This window comes from Colletotrichum phormii (genome assembly GCF_030913505.1).
Source record: "Colletotrichum phormii strain CBS 102054 chromosome Unknown BDP81scaffold_10, whole genome shotgun sequence".
In the NCBI taxonomy this organism is placed as follows: domain Eukaryota; kingdom Fungi; phylum Ascomycota; class Sordariomycetes; order Glomerellales; family Glomerellaceae; genus Colletotrichum; species Colletotrichum phormii.
Window position 1 is genome coordinate 1,588,644 of NW_026851452.1, and position 14,811 is coordinate 1,603,454.

General features: G+C 54.1%; 4 protein-coding genes across 4 annotated transcripts; 3 read left to right on the forward strand and 1 right to left on the reverse strand.

Moving 5' to 3' along the window:
- Positions 1–2,729: 2,729 nt before the first annotated feature.
- Positions 2,730–6,400, forward strand: BDP81DRAFT_394528 (PH domain-containing protein; the record flags this gene model as incomplete). The annotated part of the gene is made up of 6 exons (XM_060587974.1): positions 2,730–2,793; positions 2,907–3,040; positions 3,123–3,506; positions 3,556–3,622; positions 3,678–5,046; positions 5,098–6,400. The coding sequence occupies 6 exons, from the start codon at positions 2,730–2,732 to the stop codon at positions 6,398–6,400; spliced, it is 3,321 nt and encodes a 1,106-aa protein (XP_060445492.1).
- A 1,716-nt stretch (positions 6,401–8,116) lies between these two features.
- On the reverse strand, positions 8,117–8,886 carry BDP81DRAFT_30237 (uncharacterized protein). The gene has a single exon (XM_060583134.1). The coding sequence runs from the start codon at positions 8,728–8,730 to the stop codon at positions 8,209–8,211; it is 522 nt and encodes a 173-aa protein (XP_060445493.1). The 5' UTR covers positions 8,731–8,886; the 3' UTR covers positions 8,117–8,208.
- On the forward strand, positions 8,887–11,370 carry BDP81DRAFT_30238 (kinase-like domain-containing protein). Its single transcript, XM_060583135.1, has 5 exons — positions 8,887–9,087; positions 9,154–9,712; positions 9,767–10,359; positions 10,410–10,779; positions 10,834–11,370. Exons 1-5 carry the CDS (start codon positions 9,043–9,045, stop codon positions 11,259–11,261), a joined length of 1,995 nt encoding a protein of 664 aa, XP_060445494.1. The 5' UTR covers positions 8,887–9,042; the 3' UTR covers positions 11,262–11,370.
- Positions 11,371–12,432: 1,062 nt separating this feature from the next.
- Positions 12,433–13,873, forward strand: BDP81DRAFT_461267 (PCI domain-containing protein; the record flags this gene model as incomplete). The annotated part of the gene is made up of 2 exons (XM_060593750.1): positions 12,433–13,001; positions 13,075–13,873. 2 exons carry the CDS (start codon positions 12,433–12,435, stop codon positions 13,871–13,873), a joined length of 1,368 nt encoding a protein of 455 aa, XP_060445495.1.
- Between the last annotated feature and the right edge of the window lie 938 nt (positions 13,874–14,811).

The window sequence follows — 14,811 nt, forward strand, 5'->3', positions numbered from 1 at the left end:
TCCTGGCAGGAGCTGGCACTGGGAAAGCCGTAGTTCCAGACTGCAGGGCAGATGGGGCCAAGTGCCCAAGGTTGAAGGCTCAAGGCGCTATGTTCTCTGTGCCCAGTGCCCGATTATTCGTCCCAATTTTGTCCGAGGGATGTTCCTTGTCTGCCGCTGGGACGCTGGGGATTGCATGGTCCATTGTTTATCTCACACACACACGGTCGAGTCCGGCTATTGGAGCCGTAATAACCCTGAAAGGCGAAATTGCCCAATACAGCGCCAACAAGCCGGAAGGCCTGCGTTGCAGAGTATTTGACAGTCGATGACAGCTTACAAGTTCAATGCTGGCGTGATAGACGCCACCCAGGCCGTGAGATTGTCTCCGTAGGAACAAAAGGCTGCTGACGGAGTCAACGGGGCCGCCGCCACAATCGAAAAGAGTCATGATGGTAATAAGTATCAGGGCGCGTATGAGATCCTCTTAACTTTGCACCGACCAGACAGCCACGCCGCGCAGGCCATGACGGCTGGCGTCCGTTAACTGTTGACAGGCGCACTGCTTCTTCGAGAGCAAGTCTGAAACGGCTCTCCATCCTCTTTTATCTGAGAGTCGCGGAATCGGCTGGAATCTGCTTGGCTCATATCCAAGGTAGAGAGGCGTAGATGCTATCCGGGACTTTGGTAGGCATGAGTACAATATGAAGAACCCATCACTGAACCCGACTGGCTAGGCGAGTAGTTCGATCGACGTAAAGACTTTGTTCGTTTGATTCGAGAGAGCTTGTTGCATTTGGTTCTTGGTAGGAGAGCGGCGGCCGATTGACTTTCAAGGCTGTTCAGAGAACTGGGGAGCCCGTCTCCAAGGCCCCCCCTCAACAGCTACCTACCCCTTTTCCTTGATGCAATGCAGAGGCATAATTCGTAACCTGCAGGTGGTGTCGTCGCAAGTTGACGAGTTGAATCCCGACTCTCTGGAATCTTGGACAAGGAAACGGGCGAAAGCGCCATAATCAAGCGAACAGTTTGCAAGAGCCGCTTTGTTGATGTGAGGCAGCGGCCAACAGAGTTGAACAAACAGGGCCATGTCTCCACGCAGAAGAAACTTGGGGACGGAGACATAGTGTCCGAGAGGGTGTTCAAGATCTCGCGGCTTGCCGGGCTTTGCTTCGCTTCCCCAAGTTGGGAATTTAGGAGGGGCAAACACCTAGGGTGGAGGTGATGCGGAGGCAGGAAAAAGGACGGCGGTACTGCGCGCCCAGTCAGCTTGTTGCTTGTTCGTGCTTGTCATGAAGACATGGTAATTAGTGCCAAGGTGCCTTGCTACGGCCCAACAATGTGTGGGATGGGCAGGACCAGGTGGTGTGGTGATCCCATGCGCTTTGGTCAACTGTCAACGGATCTTGAGCTGGTGACCCCACCAGAGATGGCTAAAAAAGTGAAAGAGGCCGCCGTTGTCCCTGGAACGAAGGAGAGACGTGGATGCTGTTCAGTACCCTAAAGAGGACCTAGGAGGACACATGAAACCCGAGGTGAGATGGCTGGCGGTGATGGTGTTGGTGGTGGTGGTGGTGGTGGTGCTGTTTTTGTAGTTGACAAGGCTATGGAACGTTTTGTGTTGGTTGGTGGTGAGGTAAGATGGAGGTCCGCGTTCCTGAATGCCATGGACGTTGATTCCGAGGGGGTAGAGCTCTTTGCGTGATACTGTGGTAGATATTGTCATTGATGCAGCCCGGTGCTTGGTATTCCATTGGAAAGGCTTGACGAAGAGAGGTCCACGGGGTGGATAATGGGAATTTGAGACCGGCGGGCAGGGGTCGGGATAAAAGTGAAATCGGCGCCAATCTCGTCTTTGCCAACCCTGGCGCCTGAAGACCAAGTGGGCTTGATTCAACGTCACAACGGGGGAAGCACCAGCGCTGTGGACAGTATCTGTAGGTACTCGCGGAGCACAGCTTTCCAGTGGCAGCGGCTGCGCGTACCTTTCCAATTCAGACGAGGTGGCATGGTACCTTACCTTACTCCAGACCACCAGAGTGACAAGCCCAGCCTGGCCAAGTCCAGCCCACATGCATTTGTGTACATGTACCTGGCTGACGTGTGAAATCTCCGCGGCGACACAGGTATCTTGAACCGAATGCGGGCCTTGACGACACTGGACCATGAAGGAGGGGGGGGGGCGGCGCACATCAGCGGCAGCAGGCAAGCACCTCAGCAATAGCAACACAGTGACAGCGACCGACAAGCAACAGGCCTCTGAGGCAGACGTGCCGCAGCCCAGCAGCAGGTTGTCCTCCTTCGACATCGGATCGCAACATCCAACCTTTTGCATTTCCATGACTCTCTTATTCATTTCCCATCCGTTCTACACTACAACAACCCACTGCTTCTCCGGCATCTTACCTCTCATTCCCATTCCCATTCTCCCTCAAATATTCCTCGACGTCGCCGGTGCCTGCCAATATTGGTTCCCCGCAGCTTTTACTTTAACCCCTTCGCTCAGGCCCTCGTCGCCTCCCGCAGCCGCAGCGTCTCGATCCTGGCTGCTCAGTCCACGCTTCCGTACCGCCTGCCCGTGGCTGTGGCTTGGCCTCTTCTTGTGTCGCCAAATGTTCACGATCCTGGCTAACTTGCGACCCCGCGCTGCGAAGCCCGCCGACCACCAAAGAGGCGCCCCCTCTGCCTCTGCCTCACCTGCGACCTTTTACATCTCCATGCGCCGTTAATACCAGCTTCAACATCTCATCATGGGCATCGTTAGCAGCAAGCCCGATGACGGGGCTATCCTCTATCTTAGAGACCAGAATCGACGTGCGACCTCCCGCCCTCTGCTCCCCCTGCCTTACTCTCTGCTTGCCTGAGCCTCTGCCTTGCCTGTTCATGCATGCAGCCTTGCGCACCCGCTTGCTAACTCTTCGTCGCAGTATCCATATCTTCTCTCGTCATCTCCAACCCGCGAAGACGCTCTTCCGTAAACATCGTTCCCAATTCATTCCCCGCCACCAGAGTCTCGGCCTCTCGTCCGTTAGGTGACGGCAGTCCCATAGAATTTGTTCAGGTTCGTCGGCGCAAACAGCAGCACCAGGCTCCCTCGGCTCTTTCTACTTCACAGTGACATGCGCTGATCATCGCATTTACAGGACACCGAAGTCGTAACGAGTCCCGGCGGCGTCCCGAATTTCATACTGAAGCTCAACCAAGACGATGAGCTCGTCTTCACCTTTACCTTCGTTATTCGTCAAGGCCAGCAGTTTGTCACCAACGGCGGCGCTGACACCGTAGCAACGACCGACACTCAAATCAGCGGGCTGACCTATGTCTATGCCTCTACACCCCGCGAAGTAGAGAATCTGGTGACCCGCGAGTTCCACGCAGACCCGAACCTACACAAGAATTCCAACGTTGAGTTGGTAGGCGACTTTGCGACTGGTGGCACTCCCTCCGTTTCCTTTGAATGGACCTGGAAATGGAAACCGCCAAAGAGCATTGAAGACAGGGGTGGTGGATGGAGGAATTCCTGCAGCGTACGTTAATTACGGACCATGGCAAAGAGCATTGCTGACCCCGTCATAGTTCGTCGAGTACGACCCTCGCGCTCACTGTCTCCATACTCTGGCTAGTTTCTCATACTGGGTGTCGAGTAAGGCTTCGCTCGCACTTCTTCATACCTGCGGCCCGCAGCTGACTTCTTCTAGACCCAGTCTACCCACTCAGCCACCCAAATTCGCCATCCCCTCCCTTCCTCCTGACCGCCCCTCCCAAGATCCGTGTCGCCTCGTCTCAGTCTGTGGATTCTCGGATCAGTCATGCCGAATTAGACGAGCCCTTGTCGCCGTTGCCGGGCAATACATCATCGACCACTATACTCCCTGTTCCCCAGTCTGCATCGGAGCCGATCAAAGTAGACGTCGCATGCCCGAAACCCACCGACGATGTTCTCGTGCCAGACGATGGACCTGTCTTCAGGGCGACAATCAAATCGTTGGAGCAGAAGACTGGTAACATGCGGACACAGATGAAGCGCGTGCTCAAGATGGCCAAACAAGCACATGAGGCACAGCAGGAGGCTAACAAGAACTTTTCCGAGTTTATTGATACTCTTCGGGAAGCCTCTTCGACAAACGCCAATGCTGTCCAGCCAGCGATTGAACACTACTTTGACAAGATTGCCCGGGAGATTCTTGCTTATGAGCGGACAAACACTGTCAACCTCAAGCGGATTGTGATCGATCCACTGGACAAATTCTACACAGTGGACATCAAGCAAGCCGAATCCAAGAAGCGTGACTTTGAGGAGGAAAGCAAGGATTACTATGCTTACGTTTCAAGATATCTCGGACAGCGTCACGATTCCGTCAAGGCTAAGAAACTGGCAGAGAGTGATTCAAAGTATCAAACTAAACGTCGCAACTTCGAGCTCAAGCGCTTCGACTATTCGAGTTTCATGCAAGACTTGCATGGCGGTCGGAAAGAACAAGAAGTTCTGTCCCACCTCACACGGTATGCCGATGCTCAAACGAAGAGCTTCCTCGAGGCAGCGAAAAAGATTGACACTCTTCTACCCCAATTGGAAGCACTTTCAAGCGAAGTACAAGAGGCCGATAAGGAGTATCAGTACCAAAGGCGGGAGCGTGAAGAAAAGAGACGACTCCTCGAGAAAAGCAACCAGCCATACAATGAGCCTGATCCCGTCCCAGTACCTGGTACAAGCAGTGGTCCGGTTGCGGGTTCAAATGGAAATGTGTATGTTTCCGACAGTGATCTAGGTCGTGCCGACAGCACAGGATCGCAGTTGAAGGTAGCAATGTCTTCGGGTTCGAATCCTTCCCTCTCAATGGCTTCCCCTGAGCTATCTCGGTCCCCGGGCAGTCTTGGTAATTCTTCTGTTGGAAGTCCTGCTCAAGCCTCAAAGTTCAAAGGAATTCGTGACTTGGAGGAGAAAGACTACGGACAATCGTCCGACGCAAGCAGCACTCAGCGTAAAGAAGGCTTGCTGTGGTCCCTTAGTAAGGGCGGAAGCAATCATGTTGACCCGCGCAACCTGAACAAACAGGGTTGGCACAAGTAAGTTAACCTGGGAAACCGCAAAGCATTTTACGTTCTGACAAGCCGCAGGTTCTGGATTGTTCTCGATCAGGGCAAGCTCTCAGAGTACAGCAATTGGAAACAGAGGCTTGACTTGCACAATGATCCAATCGACTTGAGAATGGCATCTGTAAGGGAAGCACGGAATGCCGAGCGCCGATTTTGTTTCGAAGTCATTACGCCCCAGTTCAAACGAGTCTACCAAGCAACATCAGAAGAAGACATGAACAGTTGGATAACGTCTATCAACAATGCGTTGCAAAGTGCGGTCGAAGGCCGCATCATGAGAGACAAGTCGGCGCCGAGCGATTCAGGGTACATCAAGAGAGATATTGGCTCAATCCTCACCGGCAAGAGCCCATCTGTTGGCCACAATAGCCACCATCACAGTCACGCGAATTCAAACAGCGCACCTGTACGCCGAATTACTGTGGGCGCTCGGCCCAGCACGCATCGATCGACCAGCTCGAGTTTCGACGAGAATCCCGACAAGCTGCTTCAATTGCTGCGCGACAACGACCAAGGAAATTGCTGGTGCGCCGATTGCGGGTCGGGCACCAAAGTTGAATGGGTTTCAATCAATTTGGCCATTATTCTATGCATTGAATGTAGTGGCATTCATCGCTCCCTCGGCACGCACATCAGCAAAGTGCGGTCCCTGACCTTGGACATCAATTCCTTCACCTCCGATATTGTCGAGCTATTACTCCTTGTTGGAAATAGAGTGTCCAACATGATTTGGGAATCGAAGCTCGAGCCTGGGTTCAAGCCGACACCGCAGGCAACTCGAGAGATGCGGTTGCGATTCATCACAGCAAAGTACGTGGATAGGGCTTACGTTGAGCCGATTTCAGCCACACTTTCACGCTATCCAAATCCCGACGACACCCTACTGGCGGCTATCAAGAAGAATGAGATTCAGCAAGTGATATATGCTCTGGCTCTGAGGGCAAGCCCCAACGTCACGGACAGGTCTCGCGGAACCCACGCCGTTTTCCTGGCGTTGGCGGCCGCCGATCCTGCGTCACCTTCTCCCACTCCTGGGCAGCCCCCGGAGACGGACAGAACGGTGCCATTCCCGGTGGCAGAGATGCTGCTACAGAATGGCGCAGAAGTTCCGTTGACAATGCCGGCCTTCCCCTTGAGCCGGAGCGCGCAAATGTATATTGAAGAAAAACGAGGGCGGAGCACTGGGTTCTCAAACGACAGCGTCGGATCACTGCCCGGCAATCTGAGTCCCAACGAAAAGCTGCAGCGGGAGAGAGATGCCCGTTTACAGAAGAGAGTGAGCGCGGGAGGACGTCTGGCCAAGAGCCCGATTCCGGAAAGGTAGCGACCTACCTGTCTCGAGCGGCTGGGACAACTCAACATGTGCCTTGCCTTTGCACTGCATGCGAGACGCAGGTCTTCTCTTGAAGTTCACTTGTCAACAGACGATTATGATGACTCTGGGTGTGACGACGGATGAAAACATCTTGGCACTGGCAATGAGGCGAAGATGGAATGCTTGGCGAGCTTTGACACTGTCATTACGAAGAAGCCATGTTGCTTTTGAAGGGTCTGGTGGTCTGTTTTCTACCGGGCGAGAGGCTATCTGTTTTCGTTGCCGACCATGAGGAGAGTCACGGGACCATGTCCTCACATATAGCATGTGTACAGAGTTCTCTTTTCGATGACAAACGCCAGCGACGGGCCGGTCAGGTACATCATTGGAGTAGTCCTCGATTGGAAAAGGCCAATGGTTGGAGAGTGCAGAGACGGCCGTTGTGTGCGCGTGCTTGTCTGTGTGTGTATGGATAGTAATAGTAATGAAATGATGAATACAAAGTAAAATAGCATATTTCGGCTGGTTGGTGAGCCATACGGTAGCCGGAGTGAATGAGGCGTTTGAGGCCGAACTGTTGTTGCCACTGACAGCCAGGGAGACGGAGAAACCGAATCGTGAGTGAGGCGTTGGGCGGCGGGTGAGCCACTCACGTGTGGGTTTGGCGGGAGATGAATCACACCTGCGGTATACCTAGCCAAGCAGGCGACGGGATGCGCACCTATTCTTACAAAGTGACCAAATGGGCTGGGCAAAGGGGGTTGGAGGGGAACGTCACTAAGATGCTGGAGAAGGCACATGATGGGGATGTCTCAATTTTGGGCACTCGAGATGGAGGAAAGAACGGGTGTTTGCATTAAGCTCGTTCGACAACCCGCATGTCAGAACCAACTTTGACGAGGTGCGATGAGTCGGTGACCATGGTATCGGGAATCTCGATCATGGAAAGTAGCGCACCTCAAAGTATGGGCAATAGCGGCTGTATGATTTGTGAATAGCTACTTACCAGTCCTGCCTTAATCATCTGCTTGTGGTTTGAGTGGGCCCCTTTCCCAGGCGAACATGGCCATAGTGTGCAGGTGAGATTTGCCGAGGAAAGAATGGCTCACATGAGACCTGGTTCTTTCCGCCACATGGTTCGTGTTAGTGTTAGAGGCGGAGTGCGGGAGGGAAGGGAAGGGAGAGAGCTATCAGTCTCACGCGGGCGCGGTTCTCTTTGCCCACGCTTCTTGGGCTTGGCAGTGTATTCATATGGAAGGGGATGGGAGTCATTTCCATTTCCAGAAAACAGATCTTGAAGTGTTCTGAAATTCAGTCTCTTCCATCGTCGTCGTCCTCGTATTACGGTATTCTTGGTTGCGGAAGCACCATTACGCTCGTCGTTTCGATTCACAGCGACCTGGTGAACAACTACCTTACTTCTTCTACCTTGCCTTTAAGAAGTACTTCACATCATCTCTCTTACCTTATCTATCGTATCTGTGTACCTACGTATCTGCCAGATCTGCATACGCCCTGCGGCACTCGAAAAACGAGAAGGAACGAAAAAAGGACTGAGCAGGGAAAGTCCCCTTGGATCCCTGATTTTAGCAGAGGGCGAGAGGAAGAAGAGGTCGCAGGAAACAGCCGATGACTGCATGTCTAGGCTGCAGCGCACCCAACTGGCAACTGCTGCATCCCGTCGCTGCAGTCATTCGATCCTCGAGGACCCACTTGCTCTGGCACGGTCCTCGATCCAAGAAGAGGGAAGGCCCTGTCAAACAGTCACAGTCAACTTGCCTCCAGCTGTCTGAGGTGACTCTGGGGCGGTCCAGTGTTCACAGTTTAGCCCAGTACCTTCCGGGTGACGGATCCAATAAGCCCCCAGCCAGCCCAGCCCAGCCCAGCCCAGCCCAGCGGACGGGACTCTCCCCAGGACCAGGACCAGGACCAGGACCAGGATACAGGACACCCGTGGACAGACCAAGCAGGACCACCACCAAGCACCAGCAACCGGCACCAGGACACAGGGACAACCTGACGGCACCCGGCAGCTTGCACAGGTCCATTGCCAGGGGCATTTGGTTGGTCCTTCCACTTTTTTGCCTGGCTTGGCCGTAGCTTGAGCACCACTGCACTTGTACTTGCACTTGCACCTGCACCAGCTCAACACCTCGAGGCACCTCACCTTTCCCCCCTCTCCACTTTGGGGGAACTGACTTCCCGGTCCGTCCAATACGCAGGCCGCGGTGCGCAGTAGCTCCTCCATTTTCCAGGCTGCACTCCACGCTCACTCTTCGGGCCTTGCCTTTCCAGGCTTTCCTGAGCAGCTGTTTTACTAATGGGAAGAGCCTCGCCATCCTTCACATCTCTCCCTTAGGCAACACTACCAACATCCAATCTTCTCATCACCCAATCCGTTACAACATTCACAATCACCCACGTTACACGTTATCCCAAGAGCTTTTGTCTGCACAAATCGTTTAGCCGAACAGAGGGTTACCATACCGTACTAGCTTGTCATAACCAGAGATCGACACATACCTGGTATCCATTAATTCACCGACGACGTAACCATTCCCACCTTACCTTGCTTTACTCGCCTGCTGCCTTCGACATCCCACTCCGCGAGCCGAATCCCGTAAGACCGTAGTCTTCACCAGATCGAGGCCATGGCTCCTCCTCAATCCGAAAAGAGTCAATTGAAACGAACTAGAGTAAGTCGTCTACTGATTTGTCCGGCCTTCTGGTGTGCAATCCTAAATCGTCTTTCCCTTCCAAAGGGTTCTCTGCCAGAAAACGAACTGGATGCGAAGAAGCCCCGCCGCTCCGACAGGCAATCACCGGAACCCGAGCACAAGACGCCAGTCTCTAAGAAGCACCAGCTTCCCTCGCCAGTCACAAGGTCTGGCGACTCGGATGAGGTCTATAAGGAGCCCACCGCCACACCCCCGGAAGGACGCCCCAGCCAGGTGAACCACCACGATAAGGAGGACGCGTCGCAAGTCGTTAATAACATCTCCTCACCGCCGCAGGAGGCTACCCAGGCCTTCTCGCAGTATGCCCACGAGACCAAGGAGGCCCTCTCGGACGAGGTCGAGGACGAGGTGAGGGAGGGCGTATGGGGATACTTGTTCCCGCTCGATACCAAATATGGCAAAGTCGTCGTCATGAAGAGGCGAACTGCTTGCCCCTTGCCAGATGCTCTCGAGGCGAAAGAGTCAGCGAATAAGGGTCAGAAGGGGAAGTCGTCCCTGCAAAAGGAAGAAGAGGCATACGAGCGCACTAAGATCAAGGGAGTTGCCTCGGGCGGATACTTGATTGGCCGTCATCCCGAGTGCGGTAAGCCTGCAGTCCGTTCTCGAGCGTAGCCGTGGTGGTGCTGACAACCCGCAGACATCGTCGTGGACGATCCCATCATTTCCAACAGGCATTGCCTAATCTTCACGGAGAACAAGGGCGGTGACACTGTCGCGATTTTGGAGGACTTGTCAAGCAACGGAACTTTCGTCAACGAAGCTATCGTGGGCCGAAACAAGCGGAGAGAGCTCCAGGAGCAAGACGAAATTGCCGTCATCGACAAGGCTCGTTTCATCTTCCGGTACCCCAAGAGTCGGCAATCTAGTGCATTTCTGAGCCAGTACACTCTGCTCGAGAAGCTGGGCAAGGGTCACTTTGCTGAAGTGTTTTTGTGTGTCGAAAAATCTACTGGCCAAAGGTACGCCGTAAAGATCTTCACCAAAACGCCCGGCATGGAGGAGAGATCGAAGCAGGAGGGCTTGCAGCAGGAGATTGCTGTTCTCATGGGCGTCAGTCATCCCAACGTCCTCTGCCTGAAGGACACGTTCAATGAACGTAACGCCGTTTATCTGGTCCTCGAGCTGGCTCCCGAAGGCGAGCTGTTCAACTTCATCGTCATGAGGCAGAAGGTGAGCGAGGACGAGACGCGCAAGCTCTTCAAGCAGCTTTTTCAGGGCATCAAATATCTGGTGAGTCTCACATCATGGCAAATACTGAGCTGGACGCTGAAGTGCAGCAGCACGATCGCAACATCGTTCACAGAGATATCAAACCTGAGAACATTTTGATGGTCGACAAGGAACTCAATGTCAAGCTGGCTGATTTCGGCTTGGCAAAGATTATTGGTGAAGAGTCCTTCACGACCACACTGTGCGGCACGCCGAGTTACGTGGCGCCGGAGATCCTCGCCGAGGGCAGACACAGAAAGTACACCAAAGCAGTAGACATTTGGTCATTGGGTGTTGTGCTATACATCTGCTTGTGTGGCTTCCCGCCCTTCTCGGACGAGCTCTATTCTAAGGACTTCCCTTTCACGCTGTCGCAACAGATCAAAAGCGGTCGGTTCGACTATCCCTCGCCCTACTGGGATTCTGTTGGCGACCCTGCCCGTAAGTGTCTTGGAAGTGCATTTTCTCTGTACCACAACTGACGCTGCGAATTAGTTGACCTGATTGATTCTATGCTTGTCGTCGACCCCGAACGTCGGTTCACTGTGGACCAATGTCTCAGCCACCCGTGGATGACTCAGAATCAGCCTGGTGTCAACGATAGCACTGATGGCCTCGTTGGCGGCATTCAAGGCTTGGACGTTAAACGACGAGGCATGGCCAGAGAACGTACGCTCTTGAGTTCATTGAACTCGGTCCAAGTGGCTACCAGAGCGCCTGTTGGAGACAGCAAGAAGCCCGTCAACATTTATGCTAAGAACACGAAAAAGATGACGCCGAAGGAGGTTGACCCCACTTCGCAGAGGGCCGTGGGTGAGTTCGTCGAGATGGGCGGCAAGGGCGACGAGGCACTCTTTGGGGCTGATGGGGAGAGCATATACTCGAAGAACGACATCGCCAGTGCCGAGAACGGTGGGAAGTAATGCTGTGTATAATTTCTTGTCGGTTCGTTTTTTGTGGGAGCATGGGTTACGAGGTGCGTCTGAGGACCGCATCGGCGATGTTTTGGGTTTCTTGGCTTTCCTGGTGCCATGCAGGCATAAGTACACTATGCTTGCGACACCAACAGTCATTGTTTTCAGTAGTGTCACAGGCTTGGGGAGATAGGTTGTGCAGTATAGCATTGGACGACCTCTACAGATGCGCGGGAATGGACGGGCAAAAGTTTGGAGTTTCATGCTGTTTTCGATCGAAACACCGGCCCAATACAATAATAAGCTTAAACAACATACAATACTCCCTGTGGAATGATGCTCTACTAACGACAAGTGCGTGTGATTGAGTAGACTCGCAAGAGCTCGGTAAGTGTGCAGCAAAGCTCTCAGCACTTGCAGGGGAAGGAGTGTAAGTAGATAGGCGGTATGCCGGGCACAAGGACCCAAGGGGGCGCGATATCACCCGCCAGCATGTCGGCTCCGGGAGGATACAGGGTGGCCAGGCTGCTGCGGGTCGCACCGGCGGACCAGATTGACGGGGTGGGGCCGAAACAACGACATGTCTTTCTTTACCGGGTCCTCACCTTGTTTTCTGCCACGTGAATGCTTTTCGACTTTCCCAGCAAGATCATGATATTAGTTTTAGATTGTATGATTGGACTATGTTGCTGAATCGAATTTAACCCGAATTCCAGCAAATCATGGTGAACGATGTGATGTTGATGGCTATTGGCGTAACGCCCGACGTTGAACACTGTCACCCCGCTTTCCTCACCCTCACCGCCTTCGCCTAGGGCCCCAGTTACGGTTTTTCGCACAACTGCGAAAGTGGCAGAAAAAATTGCTTACCACCACCCCTCCATCAACGACGACGCAGAACGAGTCGGCCTTCGCAAATCGAAGCAGTAGGACTCACCGCACGACAGACCGACCCCCTGTCTCCGTTTTCTCAAACGACACGCCCCCTCTCTCTCTCTCTCTCTCTGTCTTTCTCACACTTTCGGCCGTCTGGTTTTTCCCGGGTTTAGAACCTCCTCTTTTTGGTTTTTCTCTCCAACCCCCCGATCAACCGCATAAACCACCGACCTCGAAACCCACCCACCCCCTCTCTTCGTCGTCGACCCTCCAAAAAATCCCGAACACCACATCGGAAGCAATCATGGCGGCGGGAGCGAAGCAACAACAGGCGCAGCCGCAGCTGCTGTTCGTCGATGGTTCCTTCCAGGAGCTGGCCCGCGAGATGGCCGAGTACCTCCACATCGCCGACGAGATCAAGCCCCTGGTCGAGAACGAGGCCAAGAAGGAGGAGGTGCTGAGCAAGCTGGTGGCCAAGTCGGCGGCGCTGTCGTCGGTGCCCGAGAAGGAGTTCACGGCCGCCTCGAACCTCATGGTCCACCTCGTCCTGCAGTCCGAGGAGCCCAAGAAGCACCTGCCCGCCCTGTGCAGCGCCTTCAGCAAGCCCATCGCCTCGAGCCCCGTCAACGGCGTCGGCCTGAGCCTCAACGCCCTCAGCACCGTCTTCAACCTCATCGCGCCCGAGAACCCGATCCGGTTCAACGTCTTCATGGCCATCCTGCGCTTCCTCAAGTCCCACGCCATGTACGATGCCGTTCAGCCCTACCTCAAGCACCTCCCCAGCTGGTTCGAGGAGTGGGCCACTGGCGAGGAGTTCCAGAGACAGATGTACGAGGAGATTGCCGAGGTCGCCAAGGAGGCTGGCAAGGAAGAGTGAGTTTTTGATAACCGGAGATTTTGGACGAGACACAACAGATGTGCTGACAGCATGTGCCACCCCTGATAGGGAGAGCTACGAGTACATTCTCAAGGCCCTGCGCACCTTTGACGCCGACGAGAAGGAGGAGATTGGCTCCGAGGACGCCCAGAGACTATCCCTCCGCGCGGTCCGCGACGCCCTCCTGTCCAACACACACTACCTCTTCACGGACATCCGCAGCATACCCTCGGTCCAGAACCTTTCCGAAACCCACCCCGTCTACTCCCAGCTTCTCGACGTCTTTGCCGAGCAGGACCTCGAGGACTACAACGACTTCAACGACGAGCACTCTGGCTTTGTCGAGAAGGAGGACCTCGACCACGACAAGCTCCACCGCAAGATCCGCCTCCTGACCTTTGCCTCTCTCGCCGCCCAGACGACCTCGCGCCGCATCGAGTACGCCGCCGTCGCCAAGGCCCTCCAGGTCCCCGCCGAGGAGGTCGAGATGTGGGCCATTGACGTGATCCGCGCCGGCCTCGTCGAGGGCAAGCTCTCCCAGCAGGACCAGGTCTTCCTCGTCCACAAGGTCACCTACCGCGTCTTTGGCACGCGGCAATGGCAGGAGCTCGCCACCCGCCTCGACTCGTGGAAGGGCACGTTTTCGAACCTGTACGACGTCATCCGCAAGGAGCAGGCCAACGCCAAGGCGCAGAAGGAGCGCGAGGCGCAGGAGGCGGAGCGCAAGCAGCAGGGCGGCGGTGAGGGCGGTCGCGACGGCGGTCGTCAGCAGAGGGGCCAGGGACGTCGCGATAACAACCAGCAGCGTGAGCCCAGGGAGCCCAGAGAGCCGCGCGAGCCCAAGGAGCGGACGGAGGATGACGACTAAGCGGGGAGGCATAAAATCTAGTCTGTTGATGAGGAACTTGCCTTTTTTCGCTTAGTGTGGCTTTTCTCGCCTCGCAGAATCCACGCGGCTTTTAAGGGGATTCAAAGCGGGACGTGAGAAAACAAGAGCCGAAATGAACACCAACTTTTACGGCGAAAGAGGAAACAAAAGGATTTAGGGGGGCCAAAGGGGAGAGAGAGAGGAAACTTCGTTCGTGTTTACTGTAATTACGGCGAGGAGAGAGAGAAGAATAGGCGACCCTGGGACCGTACATGGGACCCGCACGGATTCCCATACCTTAGAGCTGGGGACAACGCTTTTTTTTTGTCTTCATGGAACAGTGGTGGGGAAAAAGGGATGGTTTTTCCGAGTTTTCAACGCTGGCACCATGACTTGCTTTGCTGCTTTGCATCGCGGGAAAGAAGAAAAGCAAAAGGTCTTTTTTTTTTACCACTTATTTAGGGAGTCCCCGAATGAATCCGGCGTAACGAAGAGATTTACGATAAAGACGTCTTTTTATCCTGCTTGATCTTGACACTATCTTGCTCCGTTTGTGGTTGATGACTACCTACTATTAAAAAACTGACGGACTACTATATACGGAGAGCTCTGATATATCCACGACTAGTCACATCTACTTGTTGCCCAGACATGTGATGGTAGAAGCCGTAAGACCATCACGAGGCGATGAGGGCTAAAGAGGGTGTGAACCAGCAGCTTCTATTTGATACTCGAGTCTTTTTTCTTTTGTTTTCGAGGGTTGGATTGAGAACCTCAATAGTACATGTCTAGATATACAATAGACCACAAAAGAGAAAGGAATCTTCTTAGACTCCGAAACTTCTTATACAAGCACACACAGCGAGAGACCCTCTTCTAGAGTCTACGTAAAACAAAGTACACCCTCTCTACCACTCCTTTGGCACTGATTTTGTCTT

What these genes read in the sequence shown, in the direction of transcription:
- BDP81DRAFT_30237 (XM_060583134.1), bottom strand. Translation starts at nt 8,730, where the DNA reads ATGGCGAGGCTCTTCCCATTAGTAAAACAGCTGCTCAGGAAAGCCTGG.
- BDP81DRAFT_30238 (XM_060583135.1), top strand. Translation starts at nt 9,043, where the DNA reads ATGGCTCCTCCTCAATCCGAAAAGAGTCAATTGAAACGAACTAGA. An exon ending in TGGCCGTCATCCCGAGTGCG is followed by an intron (nt 9,713 to 9,766) that starts GTAAGCCTGCAG and finishes GACAACCCGCAG; the next exon opens with ACATCGTCGTGGACGATCCC. An exon ending in TTCTGTTGGCGACCCTGCCC is followed by an intron (nt 10,780 to 10,833) that starts GTAAGTGTCTTG and finishes GCTGCGAATTAG; the next exon opens with TTGACCTGATTGATTCTATG.